General features: G+C 35.4%; 1 protein-coding gene across 3 annotated transcripts; it reads right to left on the reverse strand.

Moving 5' to 3' along the window:
- On the reverse strand, positions 1–26,662 carry CXXC4 (CXXC finger protein 4). 3 transcript variants are annotated; one of them, XM_054486234.2, is made up of 4 exons: positions 26,386–26,662; positions 26,191–26,266; positions 22,426–23,732; positions 7–4,065 (listed from the first exon to the last, which is right to left on the reverse strand). In XM_054486234.2, exons 3-4 carry the CDS (start codon positions 23,473–23,475, stop codon positions 4,021–4,023), a joined length of 1,095 nt encoding a protein of 364 aa, XP_054342209.1. In that variant the 5' UTR covers positions 23,476–23,732; positions 26,191–26,266; positions 26,386–26,662; the 3' UTR covers positions 7–4,020. The 3 variants fall into 3 exon arrangements, with proteins under 3 accessions (XP_054342210.1, XP_054342209.1, XP_063520021.1); XM_054486235.2 differs by lacking the exon at positions 26,191–26,266 and having other exon boundaries at positions 1–4,065; XM_063663951.1 differs by lacking the exons at positions 26,191–26,266; positions 26,386–26,662 and adding an exon at positions 24,101–24,379.
- Between the last annotated feature and the right edge of the window lie 204 nt (positions 26,663–26,866).

Consider the following 26,866-nt stretch of genomic DNA (forward strand, 5'->3'; position numbering starts at 1 on the left):
TTTTGAATACTAAAGTCCTTTATTCAACAACACAGAAATTTCACAAAAACAACTTTACTGGGCAAATTGAATGTGATTTTTTTACTTTTTTTTTTTTTTTTTTTTTACAGTTTTGTACATGCCCCATAAGTAATTTTCTTTAATAAATACACTGTTTTCCAAAACCATTTTTTAAATAATTGCACAAGCATACATACACCTTACACAAATATCTATTAGAAAATTTAATAGATAACTGCACAGTTCAGAAGAGGAGAACACTGTGAAAGGAGTACATTTTGTGGCCCATGTTCCTGAAATATCTATTTTGCAATTGTGAAAATGGAATCCCTCCTAATATAGTAGCTGTCTTTTATTCACTAGGAATACAGATCTCAGTGTGAAATGCCAAATTTAATAAAAAAAAATCTGAAACATTTAGCTGTTACATGAGAACCAACTGTTTGATATCACTGTGAATCTAACCATGATCAAAGACCCACTATGGCTTTTTGCTGAACATATTTGACCCTGAATAGTGTGTTCATTTAACTGCTTTCCTTTTTTCATTATTTGATTACAGATACTTATCAGCTTAAAGACTTTATATGCGTTAGCATTAATTGCACAACTTACATACCAGGGTTTCTGATTGAAAGGAAGAGAATATTCCTTTCTTTTAGTGATTGCTTAATATTAATTCATAATAAGTCCACCATCTCTCGCTCTCTATAAATGTGTTTAGAAGAAGGAAATTGAGTGTTGGGAATTAAGCAACCAGGAGACATTTTTATACACTCCTACATTGGGGGAAGACTTCCTATTTTCTTTCCCAAGGATGGATACATTTCTACTTTGAATCTGACTCCACTTGTAGACAGACAGGCAGAGTCCATCAGAAAGCCACTTTGGTCTGAAGGCTTAGTGAGAGGTTTGCATTAATGATGTTCTTCATGATGTTATGGTGCTGAGTGACAACTGAAAAGGAAATTGGCTCACTGCACTACGTATCAACGCCTCAAGTATTTACCATGCTCTCCCCAAATTCTGGCAGATTATGGCATCTCTCTCTCCATGCCTAGGGAGGACAAGATCTTGTATGCGTAGACCACTCTTACAAAGTTTTTTATTCAGTTTATCTGATATATAATTATTAAGTTGTGTATAGCTGTCCACACAATCTACATTCTGAATTTTCTTGACAGTGAATATAAAACATACAGTGAGGAATATTTAAAAGTCACATTTCATTGGTATTTTAAAATCGTGAAAAATGTAAACCTTCAAATCACTGCCTTAGGTTTATAATGATAAGCTTTACAAGTTCTCAGTACATGGACATATGAGGAAGAAAACTAGAAAAGGCCAGAAGAGTCATGTCTTTCTTCAACATCACCAATGAGAATTTTATATGCACCCTACATTATATAAATGGAGTTTAACCAAAAACATTAAAAAGTGGGTGGTATAAAAGAACAATATCAAGAATAAAAAACATAAGAGAATTAATGAAAAGCTAAACTTTCTCATTTCAGTAAGCAACAAATTTTCTTTCATTAAAAAAATGAATTGACATGTAAAACACCACAGTTTACAATATACAGATTCATTAGTTATTTTAGAAAGCAAACAAACAAAAGCACACCAAGACATGCACTACTAGAATGTATTTTAGACTCTCAGTATACTTCTATGAGATCTTTATGTTATTGTATGCCTAATATAGCCTGAATAGAAGTTTGTTTCACTTCTGTAATAACAATCATCATTTTCCAAAGAGCAAGGCAAGCTTATCATTCAAGTGTGAAAGTAAGTTTTCACTTACTTGTAATTAATTAGCAAATTGGTAAACAAAAAGACAAAAAATAAAATAATGGAAAAAGAAAAAAAAAAAAAAAAACTCATACAGCTCTCATTGGTCCCACAGCAGAAGCTGAAATTCTAACTAGATAGAAACCCTCAAAGAAATATACATCAAGTAGAAAGCTATCCCAAAATTAATACAGTATACAGCACATTTTAGCTTGTAATCATTTAATTCTCATCTCTAAATATGGATGGGTGTAATACATCATGAGTTTTTCTTGAAAATGCTTGTTGACCATAACTGTGGACCATGTATTCATACTCTACATGAGGTAAGTCACACTTGATTTTCAAATTGGCATGTGTGCATGCTTTGTCCACCCTCCCCCAGTACTTTCACCATGAAACTCTTTCCGCTTTTAAAAAAAATCTTTTCTGTCCTATCGTATCCCGTTGAAATCTACAACTAAATTTTTAAAAATATTCACTTACTAGTCTTTCCTAATCTTTACAGCTTCTTTCATTGTACCATACCCTTTCTCTTCTCAAATTATCTTTCTTCTCATGATTTACTTTGCTAACATTTTTCAGCAAGCTAACGGATTTAGTGGGTTAAATCAACTGGCTAGTGGACAAAGAACAAAAAGTTGCAGTAGGTAACTTTGATACGCTACATATTTTTGCTAAACCCTGTTCTACTCCTGAAACTGAAAGTAGTCTTTATAATTGGGACAAACAAAAATAAAATGAAATGTAAATATTTGTCCTGATGGGATGGCCTTAAGAACCCTGACTGTGATAAGAAAACCAACTCCAACATGAAAAGGTAGCACAGGTTCTATGAAGCGTTAGATCCTTTGTGTGTAGGTTGTGGGGGGAGGGGTATGTCATGCATTTATGAAATTCCAGAGACTGCGGCCCTGCCTTCTCAGGAACGAAAGCATCAAGTGACAAGAATGGAAATGGCAGCAATGGAGCATTTTACTGAAGGACCAGGGGAAGACCACTAGTCCAACTGGGTGGCTATGAGAAAAGAAAATAAAAAGAGATAAAATGCCTCACTTTTATGAATATGTTTAATTCTTTGTAAATTAAAAATATATCAAGCCCTGCCTCAAGGCAGAAGCCCTCAACATATTCAAGTGTTAAAACTACCCATTTAATATCATACATGAAGTTAAAACATTGGGGTAGTTTTTATTAAGATTTTTTCCTACAGAAAAAATAAGAAAAAAATTAAGAAACAATAAAACGTACACAGCCCATGTTGGGCTGGGGAGAAAAGTCAGTTATAAAGTTTCCCCTCCTAAGATATGATACTTTATTCTTTAGCCTAAAAAACACTGTTTTTATAAAAAAAATTATACAACTGATGCTGCATTTTCCAACTACTGTGAGTACTCCGCCTTACAGTGCAACCCAAGACAAGTCAACTACACTAAGTATTTGGGAGGTATACCCTTCTGTACAGCTCGTTTGTAAGCAATGCAAGTGCATAACCACTACTCTAATATAGTGCTCAAAAGATTAATTGAAACTTTCATAACATCTTCCCCTCTTATAACAATAAAACAGAAGGTAATTGGTGGATGCATCATAATCTTTTAGTCTTGTAAAACTTGGCATCAAGTCTCTATGGAAAGATGCATGGCAAAATGGTGCCAGTGCTGTTGCTGCTTCTAAACCACTGGCAAAAAATAGTTAAAGCTAAAATTTATTGCTCCAGATTTAACTTGCAGAACCATACTGTTGTGTACAAACTGTTAATCTCCATAGATGCTCAGACATGATTGTCTCCTTGTGTCTAAACACACAAAATACAAGCTGCTATCTGTACAGTTTACAGTACTGAAACACATATATTTGAAAATGAAGTATAGATATGTACTTTGCAAAGATACATGATTTTACAGCAGGGGTTTACCCAAACTTATTTTTTACAGCCACTTTCAAAATAGACAACAACTTCACTACTATAGCTAAATTACATCAAAGAAAGAATCAGCATATTGAAAGTAAATAGACTGGCCAATTCTCCAAGCTCCCACATTATTTTTGTCTTTTTTCTTTTCTTTTCCTCTTTTTTTTTTTTTTTTTTTTTGAAGAAACCCCTATACGTAAAATGAAAATAATTTCTGGATATTTTCTTCAGTGGTGGACTAAGCAGTTTCTTAAAACAAGACATTAGTTTGCCCTTCATTTCCAAATGCCTTGAAAATAAGATATACTACTGCTTTAAAAGAACCATCGGAATGCTTCAGCGCTGGGAACAGGTGTTCTCTATAAAAAAAGAGCAAGAAAACAAGTTAAGCTTTCTTTCTATGCCAATATAAAATTAGATTTTTCTCCTTTACACTTCAGCAATATTTTTAGTTACCAATGTACAACATAATAACTTGTATATTTCAACATTTAATAAAAAGAAGAAATGCTCAATCTTAGAACATGACAATAATTAGAATATTGAATTTAATGCTAACTTGCTGAATATACTGATTAAAATACATTGGTTTAAAAATATAGGAAATGCAGCCTGAAACACATATAGGAAGCAGAATAAAGGTAAAGTTCAACCTCTTAACCAATATTAGGAAGACCAGTCAGCACAGGTACTTAAAATCTATATCTGCCTTGCAGAATGCCTACATCATTTTGAGTGGATCATCTTACCGTCAGGATAACATACACACAGAAGGCACAATCACATAATGAAGAAGGAAAGGATTCACTTTTGCTGGTTAGCTTTCTACATTAGTCCTTTCTCATGATAGATATTTATTTTGTATTTTTGTATTTCTAAAGACACCATCAGCTATGCACATGGTCTTAAACATGAGTGAGACATATAAGCATTCTATGCGGTTAAAATGACTACGATTGAATTACTCTGCCTCTAACCACCCTACCAAAAATGCAATCAAAAACTGAAACTGAAATTTAGGCCACTGTTTTATGTATAGAAATCACACTATATACATACATATCCAATTATGTAAAGCTGATGTTCAAAATTCAGTTAAGTAATTTATTCTGAAGATTTTCTTAAATGACAGAATAATAACAAATACCAATATTACCTGCAACACTTATCATTAAATTCTAAACACATTTTATAGTCTAGTGAGAACTATACTGATAAAATATATCACTGTTTCAAGGTGAGTTTGTATTTTCAACAAATATATATATAAAGTAAACTGATTACTAACCAATGATATTCAATGAAGCATAATTGCCCTACTGAATTGTAAACACACTATAAATGGTTTCTCCAAAGAAGTATCAAGCTAGCACCAAAGTATAAGCAATCCTTTTAACAAAAAGCTTATAGTTACTACGAGGTTTTCTTGTTAGGTAAATGGTAGTTAAGCTTGAATTTTCTATGTACATTAACATCCAATAATTCCTCATGCCATATCCTTCCTTAAAATGTATTCTAATGATATACATAAAACAATCACATGAATATACAGTGAAGGTATGCAAGAAACAACAAGCTAAGAATACATTCTCCTGTAAAAGAAAGTTGACTTTATTCCTTAGACTAGCCCAACAAGCCTGTATAAATTGTAAGATGGCTGCTAAGGATAGATAAGTATATAAATTGATGTGTTGAATGTAAGTGCCAATATATTTACTAGGTAAACAAAAACACATGAACACATACATACACACACATTCCTTGTAATGCATCTTAAAACATTGTTAATAACACTTGATTTTTGGATTTCAGAAAATAAACACAAAATTCTACTAAAAACCCTCTAATAATTGAGGTTAGCTTTTATTTACTTTCTCACACGTGTTATTTGGTTGACACTGTCCTATTGTAATTATGTCATCTAATAATAAAAGTATTAATTGATTAGGATGTCAATTAGAAAACAATAAAACAAATATTTTGGAAAGCAAACCTGCTTTTCACTATCCGTACTAAAATAATTTTTTAAAAGACTGTCCTCACCATAAACACAATAAATTTCAAAATGACTGTGTTGAGAACAAATCATTGATAAATGACTATCTTCCTACTCCAAGTTTGCATATACGTATATAGAACAAAATCTACCTGAGCAGCGCTTTCTAAAAGCACAAACAAAAAAGTTCACTATTCTCATGGAAATTGTACTGATCTTATTAACATGTTATGCCTTACTCCTGATGGTTTCATCGGTTTTCTCCTTTCCGGTTCACTATGCATACCTGATTCTCTATCATTTGATTTAGTTGGTGAGAAAAACTCCTTTACTACTTTGTAAAGTTAACTTTTGGATAAATGTAATAATTATATGCTTTGATTACATTAATTTAATCATTATTAAGAAGCTATATGAAGTAATAAGAAATAGAACATGCCCATTCTAATATTCATGCTTTATACACACACAAAAGCAATAAATGAAAACTTAAAAGTTTATACCAGATGCTAACTTACTGGCTGATGCCAACTAAGAATAAATTTTATATAAGTATGCACACTTATATAAATGTAGTCACTTCTAACGAGATAAGTTAGATCCAAGCATATTCATGCAATTATAGATCTATGGTTACAGATTCACATATGAAAAATAAACATGTGCATATATATTCATATATATTCACATTTATGTGTATATGTATGACACAGAGATGCCAACTTACTCTCAGATGCCAACTGGAAACAAGATTATAAATATATACTTATGTAATCTTGTATCTTGATAAACATATATGTTTACGAAGATAAACAGCAAAAATATATGGAGTACATTTTTTAAATGAGATGAAGTCCTTATGTCTTAGATATACTTTTAAATCTCTTTTCCAATTCTCGCTCTTCCTGTGCCCCTTTCAGCTACTCAATTTTATTTGCAACATTTAGAAAAAGCAAGCTTATAAAACGCCACTTAGTGTCAAAGGTCATTGTTGTGGGAAAAAAAGATAATCACTTCTCAATACCTGTTAGCAGTAAAAATTAATCAAACAATGCAAACATGAGAAAAGCAGAACAAAGGTTTTCTACACTTACTTGATATTACTGTGCATCGTGATATTACTATGCATACATTGAGACCAGTATGCATCCCCAGATGTAAGAATATGGACAGTTTATTGCAGGAGAAGTGAGAAGGTAAGCAGGGAAGCCTCTTTTAAAAATTATTTCTTCCTTATATTAAGATCCTTGAGGTCAAGAAGCCTAAAAATGATTAGTTGGGAAATCACCAAATAAAATATGTGAGAAAAATTAGGAAAACTACTGGTGCAGTAATTAGAAAATAATCAAGGCACACACCAGAAATTTGTAGTAAGGTTTCTCTAACAGTTGTATTTCAGGATTTTAAAAGTGTCAAAACTCTTTACGGTCCTGTAGCCTACCCAAAATAGATGTATATCTAATCTCCTGCCCAATTTTCACCAGGAACAATGGAAATGTACTTTAGGACTGACTGAGTTTGTTTCAGCCAAGCTGGGTGAAGCAACAATGTTTTAATAGATAAAATATTGAGTTAAACTACAGGTTTCTAACTAAGTTTGTACTAATTTGGAGACACATATTTTTTCATTCTGTCAACTAATGAGGTTATCCTTGTAAGAAGACTTCTTTTTAAATGGTGCAGGGGCTCAGCACACCAATGTGCAGGATTAAATACCCTGACCAACTACCTTCGGGTTATATAAATTCAAAGTCCCAGCTAGGGATTCACACTCTTGATGAGATTACAGTGACTTTCTGGATCTCAGTGATGCTTGCAGGGGATCTTTATCCTGAGTGACAGGAAAGCCAGATTCCCCTGAAGAGAAGGGGGTGGGGAGGTAAAGAATAGAATTGAGTTGATCAGCATTGTTTAAGGCAGCCTTCGCTGTTCATGCAGGTGCAAACACTGACAAACAGCCATCTTGCTCCCAGGAGGCCTGTGGAGAAACCTGCAGCCCCAGCTCTCTTTCCAGTACTGCTGTAAAGCACAGTGTTCCAGAGAATTTACCCCTACACAAACCAGGTACAACACTACCTTCAAGTCTAAAGGAGTCTTCTCTATCTCCTTAAATTACATTAAAAATAAGGGAATTTCCTTGAATAAAAGAATGATAAAACCTAAGTCCAAGTACATTTTATATTTACTTTTAAAAATAAATTAAAAATTAATAATGTTCCTGGCAGATATATATATATTTCAGTTTGATTTTCATTAAATCAGCAGTGACGAAATAATTAAACAACCTAAAATAATAAAGAATACGAAAAGCTTTCACCTTAAGGATTTTAGCATGTTTCTCTTCTCATACCTGTGAAGCAGTCACATGAAAAGTGGTATCTTCAGGTGAAGAATGCATCTACATATTCTTGTTAGAAATATGTCAAGTCTAATAAAACATCAGCTCCTAAAAGCTGAAAATGGGGCATCTCTAACTCTGTACATATGAGGATATGTGGATTGGCCATTCATATCTAGGTACAGTGTGTAAAATGTAGCAATATTTACAAAATTGAACTTAAAACTTTTAATAATGTTAGACCTGAGGTTTCAAAGAGGAAATTAATGATAACTTTTGATGCTGAAATTCAACTTAAACACATACAATTTTAAATTGAGATCATGATTATGATACTAGAAATGTCCATAACTAAAGTTAAACCTATCTTTCCAATATTTATTCACATACTTTCAAATCTAAAAATTTCAGTGACTCACCTAGGCCTTCAAAATTCTACTGTGAAACAAGATGGCTCTCATGATTTCCAACTGAAGGTCACTATTTGGGGATACCATTATTTCTATACTAATCAAAAATAATTTCCTGTTTTCCCTTTTATTATTAAAGAAACAAAAGTCATGAAATCATTTTATGATTCCCATATAATCGTGAAGCATGCTTTTTTCCCAACCAAACTTAAGGCAATTTCAGGCTGTAGTTAGCCAATACCACCTATTGTACAACCTTTTGAAATATTGTTTTCACTATAAGGAGTCCTACTGTAAGTTTCTTAGACTGCTGGGCATCTAAGGCCTTGATACTGGAAATCTTCACTGCATTCAAGTCTACCATTTCACACTAGAATGCAAAGATCTTAATGAATCACTGAAAATTTGCAGTAGAAAGTATGTGAATAAATATGACAAAACATAATAATGAACCCCATTGTTTGCCTTTAGTTATTCAATTGTATAGATTTTGTTTGTGGCTACATATAAAACTTTCAAACTTTAGAAATTTCCAGATTAACACATGCAAGCAGGTTCCTTATGGTGAAAAAAACTACCTTTTTTTCTGATTTGATTCACGAAGAATGCTAAAACATTGTTATATAGGTTTCTTGATTATGTTACTAACAAAATTTCAAAATCTACTTGGAGAAATTGGAAATTGTATTACATATACAGTATTGTAAATGTGAACAAACTGATTGACACAAATTAATACATAGTAATATGAATCTTTGAATAATTAATAATTATGATATAAAATAATACCTAGCAAAGGTGAATACCTCCCCCACAAGTTTTTAGCAGAAAGATTTTTCTATATTCCTTTTGTAAATGATACATTTTAGAAATCATAGTCTAGTAAGTATAATAGAGTTATTAGAAAACACTGATAAAGTATAGGCTAATAATATAAGAGAACTATTAATGATAATCACACAGTCCAATAATTTATTGCTATTATAAACAAAACATTTTATTAATAATATCTAAATTTAAAAATATTTGGAGTAATATAAAGTATATACTTGTTTCCATTTTTTAAATTACACCTCACTTTTTTCTTCTGCTCTGTTGTAATAAATCCATATTATGTCTGTAATGTATAGCAGATTAATTTTTCTAATAATCCAGATTCATTTATTACATAACTGTATGTCTTTGGTATAATAACACCTTATTTTGGTCTTTATCCAAATATAAATTAAAAACAACTTTCAACATCATCCACTAACTGGAATATTAGACCCCTATTTAAAAAGGGGAAAGCACCAAATAACTAGATAATTTTTATGACATAACTTTTGGAGGCTTTAAATATGATTTTAAGAAACATTCCATATTTTGGTTTCCAAATTGACATTTGTGACCAAGATTTCTCCGATTAATGATGGAGAACTAGAGATGGCCTTTTCATTGATAACTGATTCTCCTTGGCTGTTGCTCCTGTTGCTCTGCCTTGCACTCCTACACTGCAACTACCACAGTCACCATTACCACTGTGACAGCATGATTTTAGACTGTGACAGTGTGACTTTAGAAGGTAAACCTAGCTAACTTCTGAAAATGGAAAGATGACTTTATACATTATGTTGTAAAGGCACTAAGTCAAGTCCATATGGTGATAAAGCCTGTCATGAAAACAGCTGTCCAAAGGAGAATGTGTGTACACGGTGGGAGTGGGTTGGTGGGAGGTAAAATGACAGACAGATTAACACCACGATTCACACTGGTCCAGAAGTGACCAAAAAATGTACCCACTTTGGCCATAGGTCTAATGTAACTACTTTAGTTAAGCAAGTCTCTTGATAAAGCTATGTGTATATAATTACATTTCAGTTAAATTTGGTAAAAATACTTCAAACCATACCATTCTAACAAATAAGTATATTTAGTTTATTATAAGTGGGTACTTTAGTGGTTGAAATGTTCTTACCCATATAAAAATAAAACATAGTACAGTGGTACCATGGTAAGCAGAAAGAGGAAAATCTTTCAATAATTCACAAATTTAAAAGGTATTTATCTAAACAATTTTATATATTTAACCTTATGTGTAAGAGAGAATGTGAAAGAAAATTAGAAGTAAAATTAAGATTTAAAAAGTAAAAATTAGGTTAATAAAATCAATACTATACTTTCAAGAATGACTGAAATTATTTTATTTATATATTCATATGTTCATATTTCATTTGCATGTATATATATGTATATATAGGTTATAGACTCTAAATAAATATGTGTATATATGTATATATGAATATATATGTGTGTATAAAAGTTCAACAATTCAACTTCTTCTCAAGTAATTCCTGTTGAATGCAACAGTATAGCATTAGGTGAGTTCATTGGTAATTAGCCATTGAAAAACAATGAGCAGCCTTTTCCAGACCAAGTAGTTGGACAATTTTGAAGATCTGGTTAATTTTAAAGCAGTCAGTTAAACTGTATTAACTTTATCCCTTTTTTATTGAAGAGAAACATAAATATTCATATAAAATACTAGAAAATGAGAAGTCACTTAAAAAATCTTAAGAGGTGATGTTTAAACTGACTATCAAAACTATGATTTGGACACCCTCTAATTTATACAAAAATAAAGTAGTTACATTTAGCCTCCATAAGCAAATCAATATGGCGTATCTCTTTTATTATTATAGTTCTGAGATCTGATAAATATTTATTTCTTAATTACATAAAAATGAAAATAAGTTTAATAGAAAATTTCCTGTTAGGCTAAGTCAAGTAGCATTTTGTATGTAGTCACTGAACTTCATGTGGCTCAGAATCTGTTATAAACTATCCAACCACTGGGAGAGACTCAGCCTAAAATTCACAGCATGTTTTATGTTTATGCACTACTGAGAGGAATTTAGAAAACATTAATTCTAAATATTTCAGTCAACTAGATGCTACCACCAAAATAATTCACTTTGATTAAAACTATAGTTCTAATAATAAAATGTAGCTTTTGTTGTCCCTCCCTCTCTCCCTCCTTCCTTTTTCCCCTCCCTCCCTCCCTTCCTTCCTTCCCTCCCTCCCTCCTTCCGTCCTTCCTTCCTTCCCTCCCTCCCTCTCTCCCTTTATTCCTTCCTTTCAATTGCCATCATATGGAATGCTCAAATTAACAATCACTCTGACTTTGACTTTTGGTCTTTTCTCTTAATTCTCTTTTAAAATAATAAAATTGAAAAGTATACAGTCAATAATTAATTTAATTTTTATCAAGTCTTTACACGTTTCTTAACTGTTTAGAAATATACTTTGGTTCATCTACTTTCATCAAGAAGATAAATACTATTAAGCATTTTCCACTACCATAACATCATGGTAGGCATTTGCTCTTGTGCTGGAACAAATTCTCAAGTATTTAGATACTAATTTCTCCTCAGGAAGCTTTCATGAACTACCTCTTTTTCTATAAGTATCATGTGCTCCATCCAGAGTATATAAATCTACATACTCAGTAGAACATAGCCACATTCAGACAGTCAACTAACTAGCAAAGTAAATAAATAAGTTTTCCACCATAGGATTTATAAGATGTAGTGACTGATAGCCTTCTCATCATCATTCTTCAGTAGCCTTTTTTATATGCACGATTCTGTATTTTCTCAGAAATTCTCCTTATGATTACTTAAAAAGTACACTGACATTTTGTACCATCAGTTCATTATAGTGGTTGGATAGCCTTGAGCTCCCTAAACACTATCATTAGTTTCGAGCATTGGTTTTCCCATCTTGGCCTTTCTATGTTTCTAATTGCAGACTGCAGACTTGAGAATTACTTTAAAAAAATTTTTTTTAAAAAAACCATAAACATACTTAGTTTTCCTGAAACTAGTTTTTCCACCATGGTAAATGGAAAAAAAAAAAAGCTTAGTGGTTCTAGTGGATCTAAACCCAGACCCATGACACCTTTTCCTAAATTCTGAGACATTAACTATTGCTTCCCATTTCTTATTGAAACCAGACTCAAGATGACCTTAAGTATGCCATTTCTTTTTGCCAATATGCCCCTTTCTGATTTCCCTTAAACAGTAGCAATTCTGTAACCTTCCTGTATTTCATTCCTCTCTTCCCTGCTTTTATCTTCCTTCCCTCCCTTCCTTCCTTCCTTTCTTCCTTCCTTCCCTTCTTACTTTCTTCCAATATAATCTTTTCTCTTATTCAGGTAAAACAAAGATTTCCAGCAGTCTGTAAAATATGCCTTGAAATAAAACAGTAAATATAATACTACAGAATCACATGAGATAGGAAGGCAGAGATCATATTAGTCTGTGTTACTTATCTAGATGTGGAGAACTAAACCAAGGATGAGTGAAGGAATCCTAAGGCTTTTAAATAGGTGTGAGATTGATTCCAGAATCTTCTAAAATTTCAATGTTAGTTTAAAGGTGGTCATTTGTCCACTTCTTGGGCTGAAAATTAAAAATATAAATAGGGAGGCCGGGTGTTGTGGCTCACGCCTATAATCCCAGCACTGTGGGAGGCTGGGGTGGGTGGATTACATGAGGTCAGGAGTTCTAGACCAGCCTGGCCAACATGGTGAAACCCCAACTCTACAAATACAAAAATTAGCCAGGCATCATGGTGCATGTCTGTAATGCCAGCTGCTTGGGAGGCTGAGGCATGAGAATAGCTTGAATGCAGGAAGTAGAGGTTGCACTGAGCTGAGATCATGCCACTGCACTCCAGACTGGCCAACAGACCGAGACCCTGTCTCAAGGGAAAAAAGAAAAAAAAACCATATATATATATATATATATATGGAACTAAGTACCTTGGATGAAGGACTAAGACCCAGAGCTAGAGAATTACATGAGTATTGTAAAAAGAGCAGGAATAAAGAATATTCAGGGTTCTTTAAGCCAGGATTTGTGTGTGTGTATATATGCATGTACATATATATTGGTATATACGTATGTATGTAAACATGGAACTTAAGTCTTGGAAGATAACAGTTCCACCTAAACATCTGTTAAATTGAATTGAATTTATCAAGGGTTTACTATGTGCTAATTAATACCATATATTCATGAATGGACAGCATAGGTATAGACCTGCCTGGAATAAGTAAAAATACACTATTTGTAGAAACATTTCAATTTTACTCTTTATCTTGTTAACATTGTTCAAATATAATTTCTTTCCTCACTACAGACTTGTTCAATAGTGATGTTGCTGTTGCTAGATTAATGTTTTTCAAATTTGACTGCAACTAAAAGTTATAAATACATTTTACATAGCCACTCAGCACATACATACACATACATTTCTTTAAGTGTACATAACTGAAACAGAAGTTGAACAATACTTGCTATTACTACATGTGATAAACTCATATATTTTCTGCTCCATTTTATTCTAATCTACTTTCTAAAAAATCATGATGGTAAGTTAAAACATTGGTTTCATGGACCACCAACATACTGTCACCTGCAGTTTGATAAACACACCTCCATACCATACAAAAATGAATTCATGTGAAAAGAATCACATGAGGAAAATCTAAAACCACTCCACTTCATAAAGAATTTAACTCTACATATAGTAGCATTACAAAGAAGAGCTAATGTATCTCTCTTTTGATGGAAATAAGCCAAAGTTTTCTCTTCTTTTTCATGGACTAAAGGTAGAGCACACAAAATATTTCATGTTTAATGGAAGACTCCACAACTTTTCACTTCTTATACACCTACATATGGCTGTTAATTTTATTCTTTTTTCTTAACTTCACTTCATTAAGATCACCACTTATCTAATTTAATCTATTAAAAAAAAAACATTGCCAATAGAGAAGTTATTCCCAAGCATAGTTATTTTTCTACCACTGAGTCACCAACACTAGTTCTCGCCATTTCACACGATTAAATTTATATGGTCTTCTGTTCACTTAAAAATGTATTTAATCTTGTTTCATTCTCTAAATTTTGGAGAAAATATATCTATCTTCTCTGGCATTTGCCAGATTTGCTGAAATAGACAGAAATGTCCATAATTTTTCCTAATCTACAAACATATATCCCTTTCTCTTTTCATCCTACTTGATCTCTATCATTATAGTATTATCAATAACCCAGTTGTGGTATGGTGTGGGTTTTTTTGTTTTTGTCTTTTAGTCTTTGGGCAAGAAGCAGCACTTTCAGCACCGTCTTTCCCATAGTCTGACACTTTACTTTCTCAAGAATGTTTTCTAAAATATGAATTTTAATGCAGAAGAGACACAAATGGGATACCATTTTCCACCCATCTTGGAAGTATTCTCTTTTAGTTACACTTTGGAATTATTCTACCAAATGTTTCAAATGCATAAGTAAAAATAATAACATCAGCTATAACACAATCTGTTTTTCCTTATCTCTAATTCATCTGCCACTCCACTCAAGCCTCAGCTCTGACTCTCAAACCAAAAGTATTGAGTCAAGTCATTAAAAAAAATTATCTTTCTTTTTAAAAATATTTTCTATCATCTAAAAAGCTTTTATAACAGCTGAAGCAAAGCATATATCCAAAATTCCATCTTGTCAAAGTTCTTTCTATACACTGCATTGGATTCTGGCTTAAATATTCCTTTCTCCTTTGTTCCTCATCTTTCTTGGTCAGCATTATAAATCTTTTAGGGCTTATCACTCTTTTTCCCCAGAAAAACACCAGCTATTCTGATTAATGCTTAATAACTATCTTCATTTTTTAAAATATTCTGTTTTTAGTGAAAAACAGAAAAACTTCATATAGCTACTTCACTTTTTATGTAAGAATGTATATCTACCTGTTTTATTTCCTATGTACACTCATATGTATATATTTTTGAATTTTTCACATTTGTTAAATATGTTCACTTTCCAATATTTGTTACATATGTTTTCCAACTGGAATTCATTTCTTTCTTACAATTATTCTCTTGACCTCACAAATTCACATTTAGAATATCTCTGTGTCTTGGAAAAAAAAGTCAAATAAAAGTATTGGGTTAGTAACGTGAAACATACACACACACACACATCTATCAAAATATATAAAAATTAATAGTGGTGATATGTCTGTGGTAAAGAAGGAGAAAGAGCACTAAATAATTGAAATTGGCTCACCATATTGACTGACTTCACTGGGTAATATGCTCAGTTTCCTAAGACATTTGACAATGCAAGTGTAGGAACAAGGAAACATGTTTAATTAGATTTATCTCTTTCCAAGTAAACTCAAGTCATATCTTTGCCAACTGGGTAATCAAAACAAATATTCAAAAACCACATACCACTAATAGACATCAGGGCTTTAATGTCTGAAAACTGTAAGTAACCTATTGGTTTCTTATCTATAAATACAGTTGCCTTCTTCTCCATTTTTATTGATGGTTTTAAAATTGGACTGAGAAATTATATAGCATCTTTTAGTTTGCCAACAACATTAAACTACATATAATATTAAAACATTATAAGGTAGGTTGATATTCCTTTCATCTTACTGATGAGGAAATAAAGTTCAGAGAAGTTATGCTGATGTACCTAACATTGTTCAACTGTGAAGTTACTTGATACTAGTGGCTCTTTTCACAATTTCTTAGCTATGTGGCCACACGGACCACATATAATTTTAAATAAAAAGAAATTACAATCTAGGAGCTCCGTAGTATATTTCCTGAATATAATTTATATCGTTTTATATAAACCAAAGAAATACATCTTGAATAAGAGGTCTTTGAAAAAGTAATTGCTTGCTTTGCCACAATCTCTTTAGTAAAAAACGTAGTGGGAAATAAATGGGTTAAAGATTAAGAAAGAGGAAACCAAAAAATTCAGCAGGCTTGATTTCATACCTAGCTATGGATTCTTACGCTCTTAAAATAAATTAAGAGAAAGCCCAGAAGTTTCACAGAGGAAAAAATATTTCTCATAATGTTTTAGAGTAGAAGTTAACAAGCCTGCTGGGATCCTTTTAGCCCCTGCAGAGCTAAGTCTTCAACATTATTAAATGGCTGTCGCATCTGAAGTATGGTACAACATAACTCAATAAACAACAGAAAACATATGATGCTGAATGGAGGGAGGCTTTTCGATTACCCTGCAGAATAATTCAATTTCAGGACAGGTGTTTGCATGTGATGGAACAAGATATGACTCAAGGATAAAATCACCCTTATGCCCCTCCCCCAATATTTTGAAAATCTTAAGAATAATAGCAAAATGCTACATTTAAAAGTATGTTAAAAATGGGCAGAAACACTGATGCACAAATGAAGGAACAAACTTACACATGCACAAAATTCTCAAAATTTACATGGATTACAAAAAATACATACTTTCTTGAAAACAAGTTTTTATAAAAGATGATGCTTCCTAGAATGCCCTACTTCCCCAGCTAAGATCATCTGACATTTTGATCAGTGACTAAAAGTCACATTACTAATAAAATTTAGATTTTATTTTCAGTTCGTTTTTGCTTTTTTACAAACTAATCTGGGAATACGAGAGAAACTGTAAAAGAATTAGTCCTTTCTCCAATTTGTATATTTACATGGGCTTTTAAACAAATCTTGAGTTTAACTTATGACTTTAACTACATATTTCTATATGACAAATGCAAAAGTTTATTTTTGGTATTTTGCACAATGGGAGTAAAATAAATTTAAGAAATTAAAGCATATCCACTCATATTGAATAATAGGACATTATGTCAAGCTTTTTCAGAGCAAATTAAAGTGAAATGTTTTCTGCATATTCAGACAATCTGACCAGTTGAGGTTGAGCAGTAAATTTTAAGAGCACCAACTTTAGAAGACTTTCTTAAAAGCACACTTTCAACCTATGCCTGAGAAATACTCAAATAGTATAATGTTTAACTTTGTATCCAGAAAAATACTTTGTATCCAGAATATTCCAACAATGTTTCCACCCCACCATTGATCTTCAGTCTGGAACCTGTTAAAACAATGTTCCAACTGGAGCAAATATGGATCAAATGCCTGTTCTTTTTGCATGCCTTTCAATTTTCAATCTGACAGGCTATTTTATTAAATTGTTCTGTACTTATCAATCTATAAGTCTGACTATGCAAAACTTAACTATTAATTCAGAAAAGTAGATGACTGAGACTAAACAAAATATAGAGAAATACTTCAGTAATCAATTATTTAAGAACTTGAAAAGCTACACAACTTTTATTTATTTCATCACTAGATACACTTTTCAGAAACCTAAGTTTATTTTTTTAATTTGCTCTTATATGCCTTGTGTTTGCTTGCTTATATTTTGTTTGATGATGGTTGAATTTCAAACGTTCTTATAGCATAATTGACAAATGAATTTTAATTAGTTTATTTTACTATTCCTAATTGCCATCTAAAACATGGCTTAGAATTTACATGATGGTTGGATGGGTGAGGGTACTGTTTTCATTTAGGAAGTATTAAAAATGCACGTACGCTTTGTAAGTTTTTAAACTGACAGTTAAAATTACATGTATTTACTGTGGGTACAACATGATATTTTGAAGCATATAAAAAATAACTTTAACTCCCTTGTATTAAATCCAGTGATGGAAAAATAATCTCATTGAACTTGTATTGCAGTTTGATGCCTTGGCCACAAATTCATTTGTGGCTTTAGTCAAAGATAAAATTTTCCAAGCTTTTTCTTTATTATTTATAAAATTGAAGTGCTTTTTCCTACATTATTTATATGTTACATTCTAATGTTAATATACTATCATTTTGTTTAAATTTTATTGAAAAATTTCCTCTTTCCCTTTCATATTCACTTGTATATTTGCATTTTTTGGTTAAAATAAAAATATTTTTCTACTGGTAAGTTTCTTATTCTTGAGATGAAAAATTGAAAACTCATTTCTTAAAAATTATGACATAAAAACTGGTGGATGTTTCCATTTAAGACACAAAACATTTGCATTTTATCCATAGATTTTTTTAAGTCACCAAACCTCAGAAATGTATATGTTCAATTATTGACTTATTTTATTAACTAGAAGCTCTTAGTTTGAGTGACACACCTATTTTACATCTGGTCTACAAGTTAATTTCCTCAGGAGGCAGGTGCCACCTTCCTGCACTCATTACAGATGGTGCTTTGTCCAGAGTTTTACAATTGCCATTTATGGTTGGGGCTCTTAGAAATTAACAGCATAAAGAATATGTCCCTCCTCCCCTATTACACTCTTCTGAAGTAAGTTATCAAGTTTGAGACAGTATTTGAATTTTTTTTCTGCCAACCTCCTTAGAAGCTCAACCTAACTTGTGGAAAAATTACTGTTGGCCTGTACATTCGGCAGACAGATTTTTAAGAGATAAAAGAAAGTAAAGAAAAAAAATGGAACCATCCTTCTTCCTGACTTTCCAGTTTCTCAATGTCTTCACTATAAACTGCCCTCTCTAGTTTCTTCTCCAGCTCAAGGAAAGTCTCAGCGGTGGCAGTGTGAAACTTACTGCAAAGAGAGCCAAGAGTGGGGGAAGGGAAACCTCCTGAGGCACTGCTTACTAATGTAATTCCATAAATCAACTAATGGGAGAGAAACCAGAACTGTGTGGTCTCTAATGCTGTCCCACAGAGATCAATCATGTCACCTGAACAATGTTCAGAGACTAAGAGGCTGGGGTTGCCCATGGGACAATTTTATCCCTTGAGCCATATCAGATTGGGATATTTTTAAAAAGTTAAAAGTTAGTATCAGAAATGTAACTGTAGTGAATATAAAAACTGAAGGATTATCTTTGCAAGGGACAAAGTGTTATCATGTAACTTATCATAAGGATCTCCTATATGATCACGTTTATTAAAACGTCGAGGAACTTAGTATTTTTCATTTAGGATAGAAATTTTCAGAACAGTTTTTGTCACACAAGGGGCAGAGAACATTTGTAATGACTGCTTTGAACAATTAGTGGCTATTTTTTTAACAGAGTAATTGACTTAATGAACAGTGGTTATGCAAATACAGAGTGCACAGTATAACACAAAAACTAAATGTTTTGTGTGCATTATCATATCAAATATGATCAAGGGGTGATTTTATAAACACATTTCTAGGGCATCATAAGATGCTCTTAAGGTGAGACTAAGCAGAAAAATAGAAGGCAGTTTTAAAAGGAACACTAGGGAGGAGGCTTTGAAAAAAATCTGGATGAGAGTCCCAACATATCCATGTGAGTCTGTCTTAATTTCAGTTTTCTTACCCTGAAAAAAAAATTTGACTATGTCTCCAGTCTTTGGGATGAGAACAAGTCAAAGGGAAGAGTGGCACATGAGTCTTGAAGTGATAAAGAAGAATATATGTTATTATTATGATCCAGATGTTAATTGGCACCCATAATTCAAAGCCAACAAATATTAGCTATGGGTTTACATCTGGAACCCACAGGTGATATCCACAATGAGTCCCCAAATCACTGCCCTCAGCCAGGAACCCATCCAATCTCTAAAACATTTTCCCAGATGAGGATGGACCAAATTTAAGAGAGAAATCAGGTCAGCAAGGGGACTTTTCATCTTCCTGCAATTCCTCTTCCAGCTTTGGTTCAGTCATGTAAGCCCTGTCACTCTGACATGTGCTCAGCTGGTTTCCTACAAGCATAACTGTGTATTTGCACATAGGTTTAAGGTAGTCATGATGGCATTGTCTTTTTTAATGATCTAGATAGGATCTTATACAATTTTGAAAAAAAAAACTTTTTATTTCTTTTAGCCAAATAGCATTCCGCTAATAATCTTAGCCTTGAAACACAGCCCATGCTCTGATAGAAGGGGTCTGAAGTTAGAAGATCACCTTGAGAGTTCAAAGGAAAAAATCAGCTTCCTATTCTACCCATACCCCACCTTGTGAAGATTAACAGAATTTTTGTGCATGAGAATTTTTAAAAAGAAGAAAATGTAGTTTTATGGGATTTTCTCATCAAAATGCCTGAGGAATTTAAATATTACAACAAGCTTGTAGGAAAAGCATCAAATAAAAAAATTACACCAGCATAGAAACTTGTGTAGAAAACCTACTGGTACTCATATCAAACTCCTCCAGGGTAATTATTTACTAAATAAATCAGAATTATTCAGTTACTACATATCTTAAATTGGGATGCAAGTAGTGCCATGAGTCTAGCTAAAGATGAGGCCTAACAGCAGAACCAAATTTATAATTCTAGATACTACATTTCAAGAGGAAAAATAAAAGCTATGTTGTCCTCATCAACTGGGAATAGAGAATTTCAGTATGAACTGAATTTTAATTTCCCATAGTCCTTAGAAGTTACAACAAATTAATCCGGAAAAGAAGATTCAAAAGCTATTTTTTGCCACCTAAGAAAATAAATGGACCTGCATTATAGTTGCTATTATCTTTGCACAAAGAAAGTTGCCAAAGAAAATGTAATAAACCATCCAGGAGTAAAGTTAAACTTTCCAAAAAGAGCTGATTTATCTTATAAAGAAGAATAAATGCAATATTTTGATGAAACTGATCATACCCAATAATGACATCAACATAATTCTGATATTTTTAGAATCCTAGAGGGCTACCTAGTTTGATTTACACAATTAAAGGTTAAAAAAAAATGTATCTTCTTTGTGTTCAAACCTGTACCAAAGATCTTTAACCCTTCTCTTTATTCTTTTAAAGACTGCTTCCCAGTTCATAAAGAAAACTCCTCTAAGCAGTACTCACAATTTTTAAAAGAATGTACAGATAATCCTAAGATAACTTGTGAGAACCACTCTCATCCTGCAATTCACCCCACAGAATGTTAAAATGTTAAAGGACAGAATGCTAAACCTATCACCTACAGTCTCATGTATATATGAACACCTAATTATCTACACTGTAAATTTTATCAAGAGACTAACTATAACTACTTGTCCAGATTTCTTTGTTTAATATACCACCAAAGTCATTTACCTGTGATTTTTCATTTTTCCCCATTTTTGTTTTGATCAGGACACAATACAAAATTTTTATCAAACGTATCAATCTCTGTATTTAGCATAATTCATAACCTAATTTAACAATTACTTTAGTGAGCATCTGTACAATATCTGTTTTAAAGACCTATAGGTAAAAGAAACTATTATTGACCATATAAGGTATCAACCAAAACTGTGCTTGGTGTATACACCAACTTTGTAACCACAAAATGGTTACTTTGTCCAATGCAGAGCCCAAGGGAAATACTTTTTTTGTAACTGAGTTTTAGAAATTAATCATTCTAAAACTATATTAAATAATTTTTAAAAATCACTCTTATCTGCCCTGAAATTAACTAATTGTATCCCTTTATTCTAAGTCACATCTCCTTTAAATTTGCAGGTGGAAATCCGCTTTCTACACAGTTTCAGCTTTCTCCAAAAATATCAGATATGCAGAAAATAAAATAGGAAACAAACATTCTGCCTTTATGAGAGAAAAACGATTCTAGAAGAGGGTAGGAAATCCCCTTCTGAATCCAGGTGTTTCAACTTCAACGAATACTGTTGTGTGGTTTGTTACCGTTTTTTTAATGAGAACAGGCTTGTGTGCCACAAACTGTGTCCTCACTGTTATAAATGGGCCACTAACTTAGCCAGTAAACTTGTATAGGATGTGATGTGTCCAGTCCTTTGGGCAAGATGCCCCACCCTTTTTAATGAGGAAGAGGGGGCATTTTAAACCACCAAGGGAAAACATTGAGCATATTTAATGTGAAACTTCTGATTCTTCAAACCAATTACATTTTTCCCCCCAGGGATAAAAAGGAGGGCACTCTCTCTATCAGAAGGGCGGTGTCACGTGAAGTGCAGCTGGGGCGGGTGGTGGAGAGGCCAAGCCTTTCGCAAACCACCTACAACTCTTACCACCTGAATGAAGCTTCTGGGAAGGGGTACTGCATCTTGAAGCCAGACAAGAATCCCTGAAGGGGAGAGGGAGTGAGGAGGGAAGGGGGGAGACTGGGAAACAAGAAATCATCTCCTCTGACCTCTAGTGAAGTGCCAGGTTTTTTCTTTAGCTCTTCACATTTTCTAAATTTGCAGATCTGGTGTCCCGTTTTGCGGTTCCTGCAACTGCTGCAGACGCCACAGTTGATGAGCCTCTTGCAGGGCACGCAGACCCCACACCTTTTCCTCTTCTTCTTGGCTGGGTTGGCTCCGCCAGCTCCCCCTGAGGAGGACGAGGAGGAGGAGGAATGATTCTGCGGGCAGTCTGCCAGATTGGCAATTTGAAACGCACTGTCTGTGACGGCTGCTGAGGCTGCTGCGGGGGAGTGAAGGGCTGTCATGACGATGACCCCTGGAGGTAATGAGATGCCCCCTAAAGCCGGGATAGCGGAAAAAGTCCCCACGCGCTCGGGGAGATTCATTATCTCTGCTTCAGCAGCGCCGCATTTGAGCTTGTTCATGCATTCCCCCGCCAAAGGTCTGCAGTGTTCAGGGGATAAGGTGGAGAGGAAATTAGTATTTGCCATTTGCAACGACGGCTCTGGCGGGCAGCCAGCTTTCCCCAGCCTCTGGGAGTCGTTTCGGTGGTGCATGCTGGTCCTGCTGCCGCCGCCGCCGCCGCCGCCACCGCCGGCGGGGAGGATCGCCGAGGAGGAGGAGGCGGAGGAGGAGGCGGCGGCGGAGGAGGATTTCCTGCCGCCCCCACCGCCCCCGCCCCCGCCCCCGCCCCCGCCGCCGCCACCACCCCCGCCGCCGCCGCCGCCCCCGCCGCTGCCCCAGAGCATGGCGGTGGCGGCGGCGGCGGTGGCCGCGTTGTCGCAGTTCCAGGGGGACATGCCGATGCGCGCGGCGGCCGCGGCGGCGGCGGCGCTGCTGGGGAAGATGGGGGTGGTGATGCGCGCGATCTTGGCCGCCTGTGGGAAGGCGCCCCCGTTGGTCTTGTAGAAGGAGGTGGCAAAGGAGCGGTAGCGCTCCATTTCCGAGTTGTAATCCACAAGGCTGTTCAGAGACCCCTCGGGCAAGTGGCTTTCCTTGGGCAAGCCCGGGGCCTCCGGGCTCGGCCCGGGCTCCACGCAGACATTGGTGTTCATGGTGCAGGGGGGGAAGAAGGGGTGCAGGGTGGAAGTGGGGACCGCCTGGTCCGACACCTGGGTGGAAAAGGGGGAAAGGTGGGGGGGAGGGAAGGGAGTGATGGTGGTGTTGGGGTGGGGGCCGAGGCGGGTGGGGAAAGTGGGTTCGGGTGGGGAGAGCAAGGTGAGGGCTGCTTTATTCCTCTCTGGGGCTCATTTCCACAGACGGTGAATTCCCAGGCAGCGTCTTCCTTTGCATTATCCTCCAACTGTTACAACTAAAATAAAGAAAGTCATTCCAACGAGCTGCACGAGGAAAAAGATTAAAAATAAATAAACAACCTCCCTCACTAACCCACCGCAAACACAGAAAGCTCCCACATTCTTCCATCAGGTCGTTTGCATAAGAATCATCAAGACGTGACCCCCCCCAGCCCATTCCTCCCCCAACTCTCCCAACCTCAGCTCCCTCCCTCCCCACAGCAAACCACAGCTCCTCCCCCCTATTCTTATAACCCTCCTGAGAAAATGTATTAATAGCCAGGATACCCAGGGAAAGAGGGAAGACGGGGGTGACAAACGCCTAAGGAAAAGGGCAATTGGAGTGCTAAAGACATGCAAATCATGGGTGGGAGGGCGATACTACCTATAAGCAGAGGGCATTTAAACATTATGAAATGTGTGAACAAGTGCTGCCTGGGCATGCAAATGCTGTAAAGTAGAAAACAGCAATGGCCCTATGAGGAAAATGAACAGGAAATTAGCAAATGAAGTACTGAGAAAGTCTACAATACATCGGAGTATAAACTGTAAGCAAACACAATACAACTGAGAGCTAAGAGACTGCCCACATACAATCTGAACTAAAGAGGCAGGGAAAAAAGAACTACCAGCTGCCACAGTGTCCTTCTGTGTCTGCGGTCATTAGTTTGAATCCCAGCACAGCTGGCTCTGTTAGGGTCTTAATTCAATGGACCAAGGACAGGTCTCAATTGTACAAGCCATTTGGTGGTGGGTCTTGGTGGGGGTAAGAGGGTGGTGTTCTACTTGATTTTTTTTTTAAGGTAGAAAATAAAGATAAGCCACATAATTACATATATACATATTTATTTATATCAGCAATGTCTCAGGTTCTAAACCAAGTGCCTGCAGCCTCTGTAAGAATATTCCTAATCATTCCTAATGGAGATTGCTGTCTCTTCCCTAGACAAGAGGAAAGCATGGGACTTTTTGAAAAGGATCTCTCACAATCACTGATTTTTACATTGAGTAAAAGGGGGGGGGGGAGCCTTTAAGGTGTTCTTTGCCAGAGAAAAATAACCATTAAAATTATTTTTTAATTTTGCTCTTTTTAAGAGGAAAGTTTAATGTTAACTGGGTATTTGCATTCATCTCCTTGCTTACAGGCCATTATTATGCTTTAGGAAGAGGTATTTTAGTTGTTTATTACAGAGGGAGAAGTACATCACAGCCTTTTAAGAAGTAAAGCAAAGGCATAAAGTGTATATTCACTTAAAAAACCAGTTTCTTTGTTTCCAGATTTTTTGGCCAGAATATCTTTTTGTGACATCTTTTGAAGCCCATAGATTGGTCTAGAATGCAGAGTTCAGGGAATTCTACATGGGGGCCCAATAGTCTCAGTCTCAAATATTCAGAGTTCAAAATGGTTATCAATTATAGTAATTATGCTTATAATTAGGTTAATGAACCAGTTATGCCCAAACTCCAAGTGCAAAAACTTCAAGACCTACTGATGAGGTGCTCTAAAAAGAGGGGTTTATGTAAACAAATCCCTATTAGGCAAAGTAAATCAAGATAAGGAACCTCACCCCAGGCTGGATTAGAAGCTTGCAGGCATCTTTCAATCACAGCAAGTCCCTAATCACTCAGGAACCACCTCTGTGGTTTCGCATTAGAGAAAACTGCTCCCTTCTGAGGTCTGAGGGCAATACAAAAGGTGCCCCCAAAATGCTCTTGGCTAAATATTCTTGATGCTTGGAAGGGGTGGGGGAAGACACAGCAAGAATATGCATATAGCTTCAGTTTCTGCGAATCACATTGTAACTGCAAGACCATAATAACTGCTACTCAGTAAAAACTAGTTATGTTAACCATGCATTAGATATCATCACATTGAGTGGAGGGAAAATTTTCAACGTTTCAGTCTTTTGACCTTGTTCCAAATAAATAAATAATGTCCCTTTTTTAGAGTCTTAGAGTGGTGTTTCCAAACACAAGCTTTCCTTGCTTTTCTGATTGCCATCACCACCCCTCTTCTTACCTCAAGGTTTAATACCACCAGAAACTGTAGAAAATGATTATGCCCAGTATCCAGGTCATTATTGTTTAATCAATGCATCTCTGGAGCATGAAAAAGGTATCTAAGCCACAGCTATTGTTTGGATTTTATTAAAAAAACAAAATAAAACACACACAAATAACTATAGTTCTATGCCAAAGCTAAATCAGAGATCCATACTTCATGATCCTGTTTTGCCTCTAAACAATGTGACTTTACATGCCTAACACTGTATGTCTGGTCTACCAGAGACATAGAGATCAAAGGTCATATTTAACATTCAGGAGGAGGGGCGGGTGCAGATTAATTAATAAATTAATACAGCGACGCTTTTTCTTGCTGGAGTCCAGCATTAATAATCTACTTTCACAATCCCAACGGACAGCAAACATTTAAGAGAAAAAAAAGCCAGAGAAAGAGAAAGAACAATCACTTACCAGTCTCTTTTTATTTGGGGAGCCTTAGAATTTGCAGACGCTGCCAGTCTGCCTTTAATTAGTTGCACATCACCCCCTAACACAAAGAAACACAAATCCAGATGTGTCTTGGCAGCTCCCAATTACAACTTTAATACTTGTAAACAAACTGTTGGGGAGGGGGGATAAATAAATATGCGGATCAAAAAAAAATACCTGTAAATGGCTTTTTTTTCTTGTTGCAGAGAGAAGGAGGAGGAGATGGTGTTAGTGGTGGGGGTGGAAGGAGGAGGAGGTGGGGGGAGAGGAAAGAGTCGAGTGTGAGTGTATGTGTGAGAGCGCGGGGATGTTGTCGGTGGTCTCTCCTCTCCCAGCGCGTTGCTCTCCGTCCGTCTCCAGTCGCTGTGTGCGAGGGAGGGAGGGAGCCGGGGAGTCTCTCCTCTCTCTCCTCTCTCTCTCTCTCTCTCTCTTCCCCTCTCTCTCACCCTCCCCCCTTCTCTCTCTGTTTGTGTGTGTGCGAGTGTGCGGTTGCTGGGGGAGGGGAGCCACAGAGAAGGCGAGGGAGGAGGTGTGGAGGCTGGGGGCGGGGGCGCGGGGGTGGGGGTGATTGGCGCCGAGGTGAGGAGGACGCAGGGACGTGGACACCTACTGATGATTGGCTGCAAATTACACGGGGAACAAGAGGCGCACGCGGGCC

This window comes from Pongo pygmaeus, chromosome 3 (assembly GCF_028885625.2).
Source record: "Pongo pygmaeus isolate AG05252 chromosome 3, NHGRI_mPonPyg2-v2.0_pri, whole genome shotgun sequence".
NCBI classification, from domain to species: Eukaryota; Metazoa; Chordata; class Mammalia; order Primates; family Hominidae; genus Pongo; species Pongo pygmaeus.